At 33.4% G+C, this 16,555-nt stretch overlaps 1 protein-coding gene across 4 annotated transcripts in view; it reads left to right on the top strand.

Moving 5' to 3' along the window:
- The window catches only part of PTBP2 (polypyrimidine tract binding protein 2), an 81,334-nt gene that overhangs the window by 28,636 nt on the left and 36,143 nt on the right, over positions 1–16,555 (top strand). For all 4 annotated transcript variants that reach the window (XM_007462614.1, XM_007462612.1, XM_007462611.1 and 1 more), the window contains exons 4-5: positions 11,260–11,432; positions 12,383–12,526. In XM_007462614.1, coding sequence (XP_007462676.1) covers positions 11,260–11,432; positions 12,383–12,526 — 317 coding nt within the window. The remainder of the gene's footprint in view (positions 1–11,259; positions 11,433–12,382; positions 12,527–16,555) is intronic.

Here is a 16,555-nt window from a genome sequence, read left to right as displayed (position 1 = left end):
GACAAAGGATTAATCTCCAAAATATGTAAACAGCTAATATTAAGCAGTTCAATATTAGAAAAGCAAACAACCCAATCAAAAAATGGGCAGAAGACCTAAATAGACATTTCACCAAAGAAGACATACAGATGGCCAGGAAGCACATGAAAAGCTGCTCAACATCACTAATAGAGAAATGCAAATCAAAGCTACAGTGAGGTATCACCTCACACCAGTTAGAATGGGCATCATCAGAAAATCTACAAACAACAAATGCTGGAGAGGGTGTGGAGAAAAGGGAACCCTCTTGCACTGTTGGTGGGAATGTAGATTGATACAGCCACTATGGAGAACAGTATGGAGGTTCCTTAAAAAACTAAAACCAGAATTACCATATGACCCAGCAATCCCACTACTGGGTGTATATCCAGAGAAACCATAATTCAGAAAGACACATGCACTTCAGTGTTGACTGCAGCACTGTTTTACAATAGCCAGGTCATGGAAGCAATCTAAATGCCCATCGACAGACAAATAGATAAAGAAGATGTGGTACATATATACAATGAAATATTACTCAGCCATAAAAAGGAACAAGATTGGGTCGTTTGTAGAGACGTGGATGGATTTAGAGACTGTCATACAGAGTGAAGAAAATCAGAAAGCGAAAAACAGATATCGTATAAACGCATTTGCAGGGCAGAAATAGAGACACAAATGTAGAGAACAAACATATGGACAACAAGGAGAGAAAGTGGTGGAGTGGTGCTGGTAGGGTGAATTGGGAGATTGGAATTGACACGTGTACACTAATATGTATAAAATGGATAACTAATAAGAACCTGCTGAAATTCAAAGATTCAAAAATTAAGTTCACTCCCTTTTACTTTTCCATGTGGTTACTAGAATACTTAAAATTTATGTGGCTTGTAGTATGTTTCTTTTGGACATTCGTAGTCTAAGAAGTCCAATTAAAAGGCAAAGAATATCATACTGGATTAAAAAGTAAGACCTAATTACGGTGTCTACTCCTGTCATCAGGTTGAAGTACAGAGACACAAGTTGATAGTAAAAGGGATGGAAAATAATATTTCACGCAAACAGTTAAGCACAAGAAAGTTGATGTGATTGTATTAACATCAGATGAAGTAGAATTCAAGACAAGGAGTATTACCGGGTATAAAAAGGCATATTTCTTAGGGTCAAAAGAGTCAATATATTGGAAAATATAACATTCCTTTATTTGTATATTAGTAATAACAGTTTCAAAGTACATTTTTAAAAATGACAAAATTAAAAGAGAAGCAGAGAAATCTACAATTTTAAATTTACAGTTGTCTATTTTAACATTCCTCATAGTAACCAATAGGACGAATTGATCTTAAAAAAACAATACGTAGAGGATTTGAACAATGCTGTCAGCTTGGCTTAACTCACATTTACAAGACATCCAGTAACTGCAGAATAGCCTTTTAAATGTACATAGGATATTCAACATGATGTTAAAATAACTTACAATAAATTTCAAGTGATTGAAGCTCATATAGTTCCTGATTGTAGTGGGATTTTACAGAAATCTAGGAAATTACCAAATATTTAGAAATTTACACAATTCTGAAAAGCACATGAATCACAAGAAGATGTAAAGGGCATATTTTTGACTGAATGAAAATACATCATGTTTTAATCATACATCAAATGAAAATACATCTATATTTTCTTGGAATATAGAAGAAAATATAGAAATATTTTCCCCGCAAGAAGTGCATGGGGGGGAAATAGTTCTATATCTATATTAGTACTTATCTACCTACTTTGGAAAATATCTGTAGTAGAAAAAAAGAAAGGTTTAAAATTTCTGTCAAGAAAGAAAAAGAAAACAAATTACCAGAATCAGGAATGAAAGTGGAGATATCACTACAGATTCTACACAGTGTAATAGGACACAGAAAGACTATCACAGGCATCGGTTACGCTGATAAATTCAGCAACTTAGGTGAAATAGACAAACTCTTTTATAAATCTAATGAACCAAAAGTGATATAATAGATTACCTCTGTATTATAATATCATAGATATAGATTACCTTTATCTCTATTATCAAAATTGAATTTTTAATAATAAAAAACATGTTTTCACAGAGATTGCTCAGGCATAGGCGATTTCACTCGTAGGTGGTTTTCACTTTTAGGTGGTTTTACTCAGGCATGGCCGGTTTCACTGTTGAATTTTATGAAACTTCAAAGTGAGAAATAATAGCCATCTTTTAACCTTTTTTAGAAAAGGAGAAGGGGGATACTCCCTAATTCACTTTATGAAGCTACCAAAACAAAAATCTAACAAAGGTAGTATAAGAAATCAGGATTTCACACTAACATTTTTCATTAACATAAATGCAGACATTCTTAACAAGATATTAACAAATCACTTTCAGCAGTATGTAAAAGGTAATTCGTGATGACTGATTGAGGCTTACCTCTTGATTGTAAGGTTTAACAGTCGAAAAGGAATTCAGTGTAATTTATCACAATAGACTAATGGAGGGAAAAAAATCATGTTAATAGAAGCAGAAAAGGCATTTGACAAAAATACAGCATCCATTCATGATAAAAAGTTCTCAGAAAGCTAATAAGAAAGGGGAACTTCTACAGGGTATACAAGGGGCATCTACTAAGAGCCTACAATAAATTTCATTCATAATGGTGAAATATTGAATGTTTTCTTTTTTTTCCCACTTTAAATTCCATTTTATTGAGGTATAATTTCCATACAATAAACTGCATCCATTTAAACTGTACAGTCAGATAAGTATTGAAAGATGTATATACACCCATGAAATCACTGACAGTCAAAATATATATCCATCACACATGCTAGGTTCCTCATGGCCCTTTGTAGCCATCCCTTCCTGTTTTATGCCTTTCCCAGGCAATCACTGATCTGCTTTTTGTCACTATTAATTAGTTTGAATTCTCTAGAATTTTGTATAAACAGAATCATGTACTATGTACTCTTCTGTGTTGTACTGCTTTCACTTCCTTTCCTCTTCACTGCTGAGTAGTGTTTGCATTTCGTTTATTCATTCAGCCATTGATGGACATTTAAGTCATTTCCCTTTGGGGACTATTATGAGTAAAACTGTTAGGAGCAATCATGTTCAGGTCTTTACGTGAACATCCACTGTTACTCCTCTTGAGTAAATGCTGAGGAGTGGAACGCCTGTTTTGTATGGTAGGTGTATGTTTGATTCTTATGTACATTTAATGCCAAACAGTTTTCAAAAGTGCTTATACCATTTTACATTCCCACCAGCAATATATGAAAGTTCCAGTTGCTCAGCATCCTCACCTTGGTATTATCTTTTTAATTTTATCTCTTCTAATGGGTGTGTAAGTAGTTTCTCAAGGTTTTAATTTTAGTTTTTATGACTAATGAGGTTGAGGAACTTGGCTCTTTTTTTCTAATTGATTAATCTAGAGCTTTTTAATCAATTTCTTTAAAACAACAGTAACAACAAAACCTGCAGGAGCGAATGTTTTCTTCTTAAAATGAGGAGTGAAGTAAGGATGTCTGTTTCCACACAATTTTTCTAGCTTTTGCTTACATTAAGGCAAGTAAAATAAATAAAAAGCATAAAGATCAGAAGGGAAGAAGTAAAACTGTATTATTCACAGTCAACATGATTTTTAAAATAGAAAACCCAAAGGAATCTAAATGATTTTAGAATGGTTTACAGGATACAGTTCACCATACAAAGATAATTTTTTTCTGATATTATTAGCAAAGTTTTAGAAAATGAAATTTTAAAAAATCCATTTATAGAAACATCAGAAAGACAAAATATCAAAGAATAAATTTAACAAAAAATATGCATGATAACTACATCAATAACTGCAAGGCATGGCAAAGAGAAATTAAAGACCTAAATAAATAGATAAACCATGTTCATGAGTAGAAGGCTCAATGTGTTAAAGATGTCATTTTTCCCCTAATTGGGATGGAATTTATAAATCAGTCAAGCTGAACAGGCATTTACATTGAAAGTGATGAATTGATCTAAACTTTATATGGAAATAAAAAAGGACCTAGAATAACTAAAGCCATTTGAAAAAGAAACAAAAGAGTTGGAATACTATTTGATTTCAAGAGTGAAGTAATCACAGCAGTTTAGTATTAGCATGATTAGTGTCACAGAACAGTATTTATAAATAAACTCCTACATTTAAGGTCAGTTGATTATTTACAAAGGTCCCTTGGTCATTTAATGGTGAAAGGGAAGTATTTTTAACAAGTGGTGCTAGAACAGTTGGATACACAAATAAATAAAAAAAAAAATTAGAAACTCAAACCTTACTTCATGCCGTGCAAAAAAAGATGAATTACATACCTAAACCTAAAATCTAAATATGCAAAACTTTTAAGAAAAAAAATCCTAGAATGTATCCTCAACCTTGGGGTAACTGAAGATTTCTTAGAAAAGGTACAAAAATACACTAACCGTAAAGGAATACTTTACAAACTAGAGTCCATCTAAATGAAAACCTTCTCATCAAACGACATTATTAAGACAATGAAAAGGCAAGGCACAGGCTGAGAGAAAATATTAATATTCATTCAGATATCAATACATGTCTGACATATATAAATACTTACATCCAGAGTATGTAAAGAATTCTTGCATGTCAAATACAAAGACACTAATTTTTTAAATGGACAGAAGTAAACGAATGACTAGTAAGCACATGAAAAGATTTATTAGTCATAAGGAAATCACAATTTATAACTAATATGAGATACCACTTCAGACCAACTAGAATCTAGGCTAAAATTAAACAAATCGGTAATGCCAAATGTTGATGAGGATGTGGAGCAGCTGAAACTATATGCCATTGTTGGTGAGTGTAAAATAGTTGGAACACAGTTTGACAGTTTCTTACAAAGTTAAACATAAACATGCCCTATGACCCAGTACTTCCATTTCTAGTTGTACAAATGTGTGTATAAAAAACTATTTGTAATGGTCCCAAACTTGAAACAATCTAAATGTCTATCAACAGGAAAATGGATCAAGAAGTTAGTCATACAGTGGATTACTGCTTACTCATTAAGAGCAAAAGAATTACTATTAATACTTGTAGCAACACAAGTGAATATTAAGAAACGTTATATGAAGCAAGAGAAGCCAGATGCAAAAGAGCATATACTATGTGATTCCCTTTCTGTAAAGAGCAGATAATTAATTTTCAGTATAGAAACCAAAATAATCGTTGCTTGTGGGTGTTGGGGATTAATAAGTATTAGGACATTTTCTGGGGTGATGGACATGTTCTTTGTCAATGAACAAAGCTGTAAAATAAATAACAATTTATTTGAAATAGTAGGCTACCTGTGGAAACCCATCAACTACCTGTAGAGTTCTGTCTTTCTGCAGTGTAAAATGTGAGAAGGGGAATGACTAAAAATGTCCTGGTGGGCAGGGGGCAGAGGGGGGGTTACTACTGTACATAGGACAGTTTAAAACTTTACAATAATCTGCTTTAGAGACACCGAGGTCCTGAATTTTAGAATCTCAGAAGTAGAATATGGAGAGAATGATATATGAAGAAATTAGACAATTTCTGAGTTATTTAGAAGTAGACTTTGGTAGAAGTATTAAGAGTTTCAGCCTAGAATCACTGGGTTGATGGATAGTAGTTCCATTAACAAAGGGAGCAAAGTAGAGAAAGTGATTTGTTTTTGTTGAAAAGAAAGAATCTGTTACTGTTTTCCTTTTTTTTTTAAGTATGTTTAGGAATGATAATGTACTTTGTGATTAAAGAATGAATCAAGTGTTTTTGTAGTGATGGAGTAAAATTTCTTAAAGCCTGTTTCAACCTAAGAAGTTTATATAGATTCAATTTATTTTACCTTTTTGAACAAAGGAAACATTGAGTTTTAAAATTTTTCTGTTTTTCCTAACATAGAAAGATGAGAGTCTATGTTCAAACAGACCCCAATTTGAATAATAAGACCTTTAAAAACCAGTGACTATACTTACCTGGACAAATATGCAGTTGTCATCCAGATGGCTCAAAAAGGGACTTTTTACAGACAGTATTAACAAGGACATTTTTATCATTATGAGATACAAAACAGAATTTCATTCTTACATTCCAGCTTTTCCCAAAATGTTTCTTCTAATTGACTTCATTAGAATTCTTTTTCCAACAGCATCTATCTCAACAGCCTTTCCCTGTCCAGACTTTCTTTCTCTACACGTATATTTGTGTCAAAGAAAAAAAGAATTTTAGAAGTGAGAAAAGTTAATGTTATTAGAAACTTAGTCTTGGGGAAATAATCTTATTCAAAACTATTTTGTAATAAACTAGTTCCTTCTTTAGACGTGTAACATTTCAAAGACACAGCTCTAACTAGTATTGGAATTGGATTTTATTGGAAGGGATTTTTAACTCTTTGGAAGTGGGGAGGAGGCTTGACAATTGTAAGATATGGTGTCTCTTGAGTCCATTTTTTTATAGATGTGGAAATGGAATACCTCTTTAAGTTAGGTATACATGTTTCTGCCAGTGCTAACTGCTTTTCTTTAATATCAGTATTTATTATTGCTGAAAGTATGACTTTTTCCCTATGGGAAAGAACTGAAATCATTTTATAGATTCTGTTACATGTTATTCAGAATTCTCTGAGATTTCCAATTAATTTTTACATACAGACATTTTTGATATGTTATTTCATTTTTTTGTAATACTTTGAGACTATTCCAGCACATTGTTTCAGTTTGAATGTTTATGAGGGTCCTAACAGCATGTCCTCTTGCACAGAGGTGTAGAGGTAATGTGAGCCTTTCTCTAATTTAGTGTAGCCTTCTGTATTTTTCCAGCTCATGCATAAGTTACTTTTGACAACTAGGCTATGCAGCTACTCAGAAATGCAGAGTTGCAGGCAGCTTTTACAGTAAACCTAGCAAGATTTTTTTTGTGTGCGGTGAGTGTTGAAGTTAACTAAAGCTAGTAGAATAATAGAAGTATTCTCTACCTGTATATACCTACGTTTCTGGTTTAACTGTTCTTTGAAATTTCTGTTTTCCCATATAGAATGCAAAGAGTATGAGCATTCATTTTTCTTAGCTCAGATTAACTTTTTTTAATTTTTTTGTTTTTCTAAAGCTAGCAGCGTGTATAACACTGTGCTTTGCCCGGAAGTCTAACTAAAGCTGCTTGAGAGTAAAACTGCTTTGCCTCTCAGTTATATTTCGATAAAGGAAGTTACGAGTGCTTTTTATAAATGCTTGAGTCTGGAAGAATTGGAGAATGAGAATGTACTTATATTTTGTTAAAATAGTTTTCACTGGACAGATGAAGTAATAAGTTTTGAGATGTTGTACTTCAAGTTGGTATATACAGTTGAAAGTATAGAACTAGAAATATTGGTGAATGAGTAGAACTAAAATAATAGACTTATAAAATAGAAGTTGATTTTTGAAACCCCTTACTGGAGTGTCTGTATGAGCAAGTAAAGATGGGAATGACTTGAGACCAGAACAGGTTGGGGCAGTCCAACCATTTTGGGAAGTAAATGAGTTAGCAGAGGGGTCAAAGCAGGTATCAAATGAGTCAGGGAAGTAAGGAAACTAGAATTAAGTTATTAAGGATGCTGTGAGAACAGAGAGATTTGGTAAGGTTGAGAGGGCTCACAGCTCTTCTGCCACAGGTGGATTTAACAAATTACCCAGGATCTTGGTGAGACCCTTTTGTGTGAAAACTACAGGTAAAAAGCCAGTAGAAGACAAAAGTCAGTCAAAGAGAAAAGAGATGGACTGGGACTGTTCAAAAGTGAAGATGCTCACTTTAGAACTGAGGTAGAAAACTTTTAAGTTTGTATTAGAATGTTCAGTTAGAAACAGTTTCTATGTCCTGGTTTGAATTTGTGAGTAGAAGAGCTCCGTTAAGCCAAAGGCTTTTTTAAGAAGGCATATATGGAAGATAGTATAAAGATTTCTACAATTTATATGCAGCTTACATGCATGAGTAAAAGCATTACTACATCTGTTGTTGAAAAACAGTCTTTAAAATTCTTTAGTTTTACATACCTAAACCAAAGTTTGTGTCTGGAATTACCTGGAAAGTGTAAGGGAAAGGATTGTGGAAAGAAGTCCAAATTATAGTACTTTGTCTTCTGAAGAATCATAGATCTGTAACCCAGAGAGACCCCATCTTCCTTACTTCTCTAATAGGGTCATAAATGGCCTACATGTTTCATAAGTTGAGGCCACACTTTATTTATTTATCTATCTATCTATTTATTTATGGCTGCGTTGGGTCTTCATTGCTGCATGCGGGCTTTCTCTGGTTGCGGCGAGCAGGGGGCTACTCTTTGTTGCAGTACACAGGCTTCTCATTGGACGGCTTCTCTTATTGCGGAGCATGGGCTCTAGGTACGCGGGCTTCAGTAACTGTGGCATACGGGCTCAGTAATTGTGGCTCGTGAGCTCTAGCGTGCAGGTTCAGTAGCTGTGGTGTAAGGCTTAGCTGCTCCGCGGCATGTGGGATCTCCCGGACCAGAGCTCGAACCCATGTCCCCTGTATTGGTCGGCAGATTCTAAACCACTGCGCCACCAGGGAAGCCCCAAGGCCACACATTCAGTGCCCTTTCTCTTTTCCAGGGTTGGGGTACTTTTATATATGAAAGTCAGCTTAGTTATATTTAAAGAAATCATCATTTCTCAATTTTACATTCTCATAGTATCATTATTTAAAATTGAGACTTTCATAATATTTAGCACTAAAATATGAATATTTAATAGCCACCCTTTCTGAAGCTATTAACTGAGAGGAGTATCAAGTAGTGTAAAGACAGAGTGTAAATGTTGTTAGTTACATGGCATTTGGGAGAAAAGAACAGATCTTCTCTAGGCCATTATATATTACCTGAAGTTTGTCTTTAGGGTCCTCCTGTAGTAATGGGTTGAGACTACAGACTATGGAGTCATATTTCTGAGTTTTAATCTTTTTTCTGCCATTTTCTGTGTTTACCAATTAGTAACTCTGACCTTGGGCAGCTTAAGTACCTCTCATTTATAAATGGGATTGATGAGTTATAATAGCAGTCTTAAGAGTTGTAAAGTGCCTAGCATGTAGGTTACTTTCAGTGAATGTTAAATATCAACGCAAAAGAAAAGTACTTTCTTCTCTATAAATATTAAACAAACCAACAAGTTATTTATCATCTTCTTTAACTGTGAAAACTGTCCCATCTACCTTTTTACTCAGTTGTTTTACTCACCATCCACTGTCAAGAAATCATCCAACACAAATTCAAAACAATAAACTCTTGTATTCTTTTAATAATAGGTTTAGGCAGGTTTTTGCCTTTTGGGAATCATATTCTAAGAATCATTTGAAAAGGGAAGCGTTTTTTTTCTCCCTATATGGGTAGTGATGGGTAGTATCTTTATTGTGATTTTTTTTTCTTGCCTTTTTCCCTAAAGGAAAAACAGAAATTTGCTGTTTGAGTTTCCTGATATCATAACCTATAATTCATGGGACTGTAGGTTGGACTGTGAATTATTCGTTCTTGCTGTTCAAACAAATGAATGAACAAGAACACAGTCTTTCAGATTGCTTTGCTAAGAAAAGGCCTTAGGAGAATATGCATTTGTATGTCAATTATATGTTTTAAGGTATATGTGTATTTTTTGATTCCCTGCAGTATCATTTAACAGACCCAATGATGATTTTGTTAAAATAAGATGCCACAAAATAGGAAATTCAGCCTGTTTCTGGTAGGTTCGGGTGCCTGTGCATATAGATGTTTTCCTTACTTATGAAATGAAGTGTGGAGAGCTTTTTGTAGTTCTTCTTATTTGTGGAATGATGAAGAGTTAACCAGCAAGATTTTTCTGGTAATATATTCAGAAGCCATAGCTTACTACTCCTCTGTACAGAGTCAACTTAAGGGGATTTTTAAATGCATTGGCTGTTCGTTCATGTATATAAACGAGTGAAACTGTTAAACTATGACTTAATTGACACTTTAAGTTATACTTACCAGGTGAATTCACATATTATCTCTGATCATCCAGTAAAATCACTACCACTCTGCTAAGTCACTTTTAATCACATTGCTGTGCTTTACCTTCTCCATAGCACTTAATCACTATAAGAAATAATCTGGTTCATGTACTGGGTAGTCCATCTCTCCCACTAGACTACAGGAGAGCATCAGGGATCTTACTGCTTACTGTTCACAGCTGTACCCCCAGAACCTAAAGAAGTGCCAGACATATTCTTGATACTCAGTAACTGTTTAAAGAATTAATGTTTGAATAAATTTTGAAGGCACTTAGAAGATCCCGTTGGTCTTAGAATTTTATAGATAGTATTGAATGTTTTCTGGGGGTGTACTGTAAAGTACCAAAAATCGTATCAAAATGGTATACATGCATATTTCTCACTGTGTAAGGATTCTTCAGGTTAGTTAGATTCTCAGAAATATCCTTGAGTTCTTAGAAGATTAAGAACCACCAAAACATCACCTATTTTATTGATTCTTTAGTAAGTTTGGTTTTTGGTTTTTTGTTTATTTTGTGTGTTTTGGTAAAGCTTTGGAATAAAAGCAGGCAACTAATTTGTTGTTTAAAATATATCACTTTAAAGCTCAGAGTAACAGAATAAGATAATCAAGTCCATGAGTGATTTATAGTAGATTTTGATAGTGACAAAACATTTAGGTAGAGGAATGTGACCCATAGTGTGGAGTGACTGCATAATAATTTTTACAGCATTGCCTTCTTTGATTCCATTTTTTAGCACATTTTTCAAATTGAACAATTTAGAATTTCTCAGGTAAAATTATAATCTAATTTTTGCTAAGTCAGAATTTTTACTTTTTTGTATTTTCCTTAGTCTTAGTCTAAGTCTTAGACTCCTTATTAGTCTCTAATAAGACGATTGAATTGTAAGATAATTGTGTTCTATAACCATTGACCATTTCTTTATGAAATTGCATTTTAATGTTTTTGATTATCACTTGCTACTCTTTACATATGCTATCCAGAAATATATTTACCCAATAGTAATCTTAATTGATGATTTCATTTAGTAGTAATTAGTGGATATGATTTTCTCTGTTACTTTACAAACCTGGTTTTTGAATTTTTAGGAAGTATCCCAAGTATGCTCAGCTCTGTTTTTAAGTTCTTTATTAAAGTTTGTTTTGTGATTTTTGAATGCAAATAAGGAAAATCAATATACTAAAGACTGTTTCTTTAATGTCTTTCAGCCAATGGTAATGATAGTAAAAAATTTAAAGGAGAAGATAAAATGGATGGTGCTCCTTCTCGTGTACTTCATATTCGAAAATTACCTGGTGAAGTGACAGAAACTGAAGTTATTGCTTTAGGCTTACCTTTTGGTAAGGTGACCAACATCCTTATGCTGAAAGGAAAAAATCAGGTATATTTCTTTCAGGACTTATAAAATGTTAAGCCCCAACTATCCAGCAGGTGTGAATTAGCTGTTGCCTGATGATAGTATATAGTAGGTTACTTTTCTTAAAGAACATGACAAAAGTCTTACTCTGACTTTTCCTTTAGCTGTGTTTGGGAAACTAATGGTAGGGAGCTAAAATGAATAAGTCACCGTAGTTTTCAAATTTTGCCTTTTAAATTCCCTTTAGGACTCTAATTGAACTACTGGTCAATGAGATTGTAGGAAATACAGATGAAATACTTCTTTTATTATGGCTTTGCTCTTTGTAATATCAGAAATCAGTAAGGACACTAGCAGCATCTTATCCTTTAAGCTTATCCCAGGGAAATAGTTATCTGATAGCATTAGAAAAAGATAGTCATTAGTCCCAGATATTCTATATTGAATAGTTATACCTGTAGCAGTAGGGTCCAGGTATATTAAAAATCAAATTTTGTTTTAAAGTTTCTAATGATACCATTTAGAAGAATTTAGAGAAATTTAATGTTCCCTTAAATATAGTTAATATCACTAATAATATGACATTTAATTTTTTTCTTTGTTAAATTGTAAATGCTTTAAAAATGACTTGGTGTTCTCTTACGTTTTCTAGGTTAGGAGTGATAAAATTCTGGTGCTGGAAAATGTTTAGATTTTATTTTCTCTAGCCTTTGTTGAAATGGGTACATTTGTAGTGTATGGAAAATCAGAGGTGGAAGTACTTTGTATTCTTAGAGCTTCTGAGTTTAGCTTTAATTGTATCTCTAAACTTCAGTAAGAGATTTCTAATTCTACATACTAGAGCATCTAAATGTGACTTGAAAGGTTATATTCTAGATACTGATTTTTCTAATGAACCAAATAGATTACATAGATTTTGAAGTTTATTTGAATTTGATTCATAATATTAAGATTTTTGCTATTTAAATTTTCAGGCATTTTTGGAACTAGCAACAGAGGAAGCAGCTATTACTATGGTTAATTACTATTCTGCTGTGACACCTCACCTTCGTAACCAACCGATTTATATTCAGTACTCCAATCACAAAGAACTAAAAACAGATAATACATTGAACCAAGTGAGTATGTGTAGGTACATAAATAAAATGGCCTAGAACGTATTAAGAATCTCATAAACATATTAGCAGAAAAAAATTTTTTTAACCATTCAAAAGATTTTTCTATGAGCATTTTCTTATTTTTTGTTTTCTGTTTTTTTTTGTGGCATTTTCTTGTAGCATGTTAAGTATTAACCATTATGTTAATTTACAGAAAGTATGTGTGGTCTCTTATTTTCATATTTTAAATTAATACTAGATAAATTAGTTAAATAGCATTTTTTCAGTGCTTTTAAGGTTCTGGTCAAAGTGTTCTTTTTCTTTGTGCAAATTAAAGTTTTTGTATAGATACTGTCTGAGGTAGGACTGTTTATGCAACTCTGCTGCTTAGACTTCAGTGTACGAAGTTCAGTCCCTTTGGTTATTTGACTTTTTATAGGTCTTAATTTCTTATGGAAAAACTCCCGAGGATGTGTTAATGGTTTTCCTGGGGGAAAAAATGTAAGAATTGAGAATATATGTTCAGAATATGTGTTGATCTTTTTAAAATGTGATGTAGAAGATACTAATTATCTAAAATTATTTTTTTAGAAAAAGTGTAAGAATGGTTTTAGATCTAAATACATAGGATTGCAATAAAAACTGGTCTAAAAGCTCTTCAAATGTAGTTTTTAGCTAATTATATCTGTTTTAGTAAAATCTAAACTGTGGCTCTTGTCTTATCAAAAATTAAATGGAAAATAATTCCTCATAGATTTTAACCTTTGTAAAAAATAATTAAGATCATTTTGATAGTTCATGAAAAATAAGCTTGTAAAACTTTTTGCCTAAAAGATAAGGCTAAAATTTCATTTGTTTTTTTAATTTGATAGTTTTCATTTCTTTTGAACCAGAAGTTGTACTTCTCAGAATTTATCATGAGGAAATATACCAAAAGAAAATATGTATTCCCTATTCTTTTTACTTAGAGTTTAAAATGGCATTTAATATCCCAATTTTATTTTACATGTTAGTATTTTCAGTAATTAGTGAGTGCATTCTCATTCAAAAAGATCCAAATGAAAATGATGTGGAAAGAATAAAGATAAGGCATATATATATATATATATATATATATATGTAGGGGAGGGGGATTTGTAATTTCAAATAGGATAACGAGTGGAAGCCCAACCAACAGGTGACATTTGAATAACAAACTTCAAAGTGATTAGAGAATAAGGCACTTACTGCAGTCTTGGTTATGTTCCAGACATAGGGAGCAGTCAGTGCAGTGTTCCTTATGTTGAAAAAAATTTTTTGGACAGCCATATTTTTGATTTTCAAAAGTTCTTCTTTTCTTTGATACCCTTTTTACCTTGCAATTGGTCATTCTTGCAGTTGGTCGTTGCAATTGGTCATTCTTTACAGTTACTAATTAATGGTATTTTAAAATACTTGACTGTATCTTTTACTTTCTTTAGTATTAGCTGTTAACGTTTATCTTGTTCTCTCTATTCTTCTCCCTCCCACCCACCCTCATTGTCTGTTTATATTTCAAAATGGACAATTAGGTTTTATTGGACTTGCATGCTTTCCTCTAGAGTAAGGTAATGAGGACTTGGATACTAACCTGGGATCCCCCCAAATACCAGAGGTCTTTATTCTTGGCCTTCAAAACTCCTTTTAGAGTTTCTGTTCTTTTAAGGGAGTGTTTAGTTGTTGTTACTTTTGTTTTTATTGTTTAATAATAAGTTGGTTGATGGTGAGGAGGAAGAGGATGTTTGTTAGTCATACTTTCTGTTAACCCTTTTATTTTCACATTCTCCTTCCTCCTGTGTACCTACCAATTTCTAATTTGATTCCTATGGCTGCTACCAGTGCAAACCCTGTTTTGCTATGTGTTCACTGTGTCTTCTGTCCATGCATTTTTTGAGTTCTGGGAATTTGATAAAATTATTCTGAGCCTAGTGATAACCTTCTCTTTTCAGTATCTGCATTTATTCCATTTTGTACTTATTTATAGTCATTTTAATAGTGTTTTATAATAGAAGAGAGACAAATGAATGTGTGTGTCAATCATGAATTCTTCCAGAACCTTTCATCAAATCAGTAAGTTCTGTGAATTCACTCTTTTCAATGTCTGCCCAGTTTTCTTCTTTCTTGCTACTTGATTTGCTCAGACAGAGTCATCTCTTGGCTATATTACCTAATAGCTTTCTTTTACTGTCTTTCTTAATTTTCGTCTTCAATTATTTCTTCCTAGTACAGCCATGCATGTGTGTGTGTATGAGTGTATCTCTTTCTAAAATGACAAATCTGACTAAGTTACTCCCCTGCAGCAAATCCTTTTCATGCTCAGGGTAAAGGCCCTTTGAGATGAGTACTGTTTCTGTCTTATGGCTACTCCCACCCTATTTTCCTGTAGTAGTAATTGTAGCGCCTATAACCTGGCATGCTTTCTCTTATTTTGTCTTTGGAGGCCATTGTGTTTCTGTGCTGTCACTTTTACCTGGAATATTGTGGCCTGCCTGCCTTTGTACCACCTTTCCATCCCTCACTTCACATGGCCACTTGTTAGACATCTTCAGGTTTCCCATTAGTTAGTTTCCTTGAAAGCCATCCTCTGATCCACAGAGTGGATTAGGTTTGGATTAAGAACGCTTAATACAAATGAAAATCACAGTGAGATATTGCCATGTATACCATACTGGATAAAATTAAGACTGGTAATACCAAGTATTGGAACAATGTAGAGAATCTTGAACTTCGTAAATAAGTGATGAGAATGTAAATTGGTAGAATCATGTTTAAAACCTTGAAATATCTACTAAAGCTGAGCATATACATATTCTTTGACTTAGTAATTTTTACTAGTCACATTTCTGAGAAAATACGTACATATGTGCATGAAAAGATGTATAAGAAAGTTCATGGCACACTGTATGTAATAGCCCAGAGCTGGAAATGATCCACATGTTCAGCAGCTGTAGAATGTGTTGTGGTATATTTATTTGTTGGAATACTGACTGGCAAAAAGAATGAACAAGCTACTGGTGCCTCTAGAACTTGGATGAACATCATAAAAATTATATTTATTGGAAGAAGCCAGATCAAAGTAGAACACATACTATATGGTTCCATTTATATAGCTGGGAGAAAGCATGTGTGTGGCTTCTGGAGTGTTGGTAATGTTCTATTTTTTTATCTAGATAGTCCTTTTACAGATATGTTCTATTTGTGAAATTTTATTGAGCTGTATATATACTTATGATTTGTGTCCTTTATGTGTATATGATTGTTTCAATATGAAGTTTAATTAAAATCTAGGTTGGCAAGCCAACTCTGCTCCATGAGTTTTTTTTTAAATGTATGAAGAGGCTTCCCTGGTGGCACAGTGGTTAAGAATCCACCTGCCAATACAGGAGACATGGGTTTGAGCCCTGGTCCAGGAAGATCCCACATGCTGCAGAGCAACTAAGCCCATGCACCACAACTACTGAGCCTGCTCTCTAGAGCCTGCAAACCACAACTGCTGAGCCCATATGCCACAACTACTGAAACCCATGCGCTTATAGCCCGTTCTCTGCAACAAGAGAAGCCACCGCAAGGAGAAGCCCCTGCACCGCGATGAAGAGTAACCCCTACTCGGCACAACTAAAGCCCACACACAGCAACGAAGACGCAGTGCAGCCAAAAATAAATAAATAAATGTCAGTTTATTTATTTAAAAAAAAAATGGGGGAGGGAGATGCCAAGAGGGAGGAGATATGGTGATATATGTATATGTATAGCTGATTCACTTTGTTATAAAGTAGAAACTAACACTATTGTAAAGCAATTATATGCCAATATATTTTCTGTTTTTTTCTGTTAAAAAACAGAAAAGCTACACATAAATGAGACCAAAAAATGTATGAAGTTACTTGTTAATGATAATAGAGAACGTAATTGTTAAGGTAAAAAAGGAAGATGGAGAACAGTGAATAGTATTGGAAAGAAAAGTATGCAGTAGATAAGTACTTAACATGTTTGTATGGAGTACATATATACATATATGCTTGTGTATGTAGG

This window comes from Lipotes vexillifer, unplaced genomic scaffold, assembly GCF_000442215.2.
Source record: "Lipotes vexillifer unplaced genomic scaffold, Lipotes_vexillifer_v1.1 scaffold826, whole genome shotgun sequence".
In the NCBI taxonomy this organism is placed as follows: Eukaryota; Metazoa; Chordata; class Mammalia; order Artiodactyla; family Lipotidae; genus Lipotes; species Lipotes vexillifer.
Note: the sequence above shows the minus strand (reverse complement) of the source record. Positions and strands in the feature narration are given on the sequence as shown.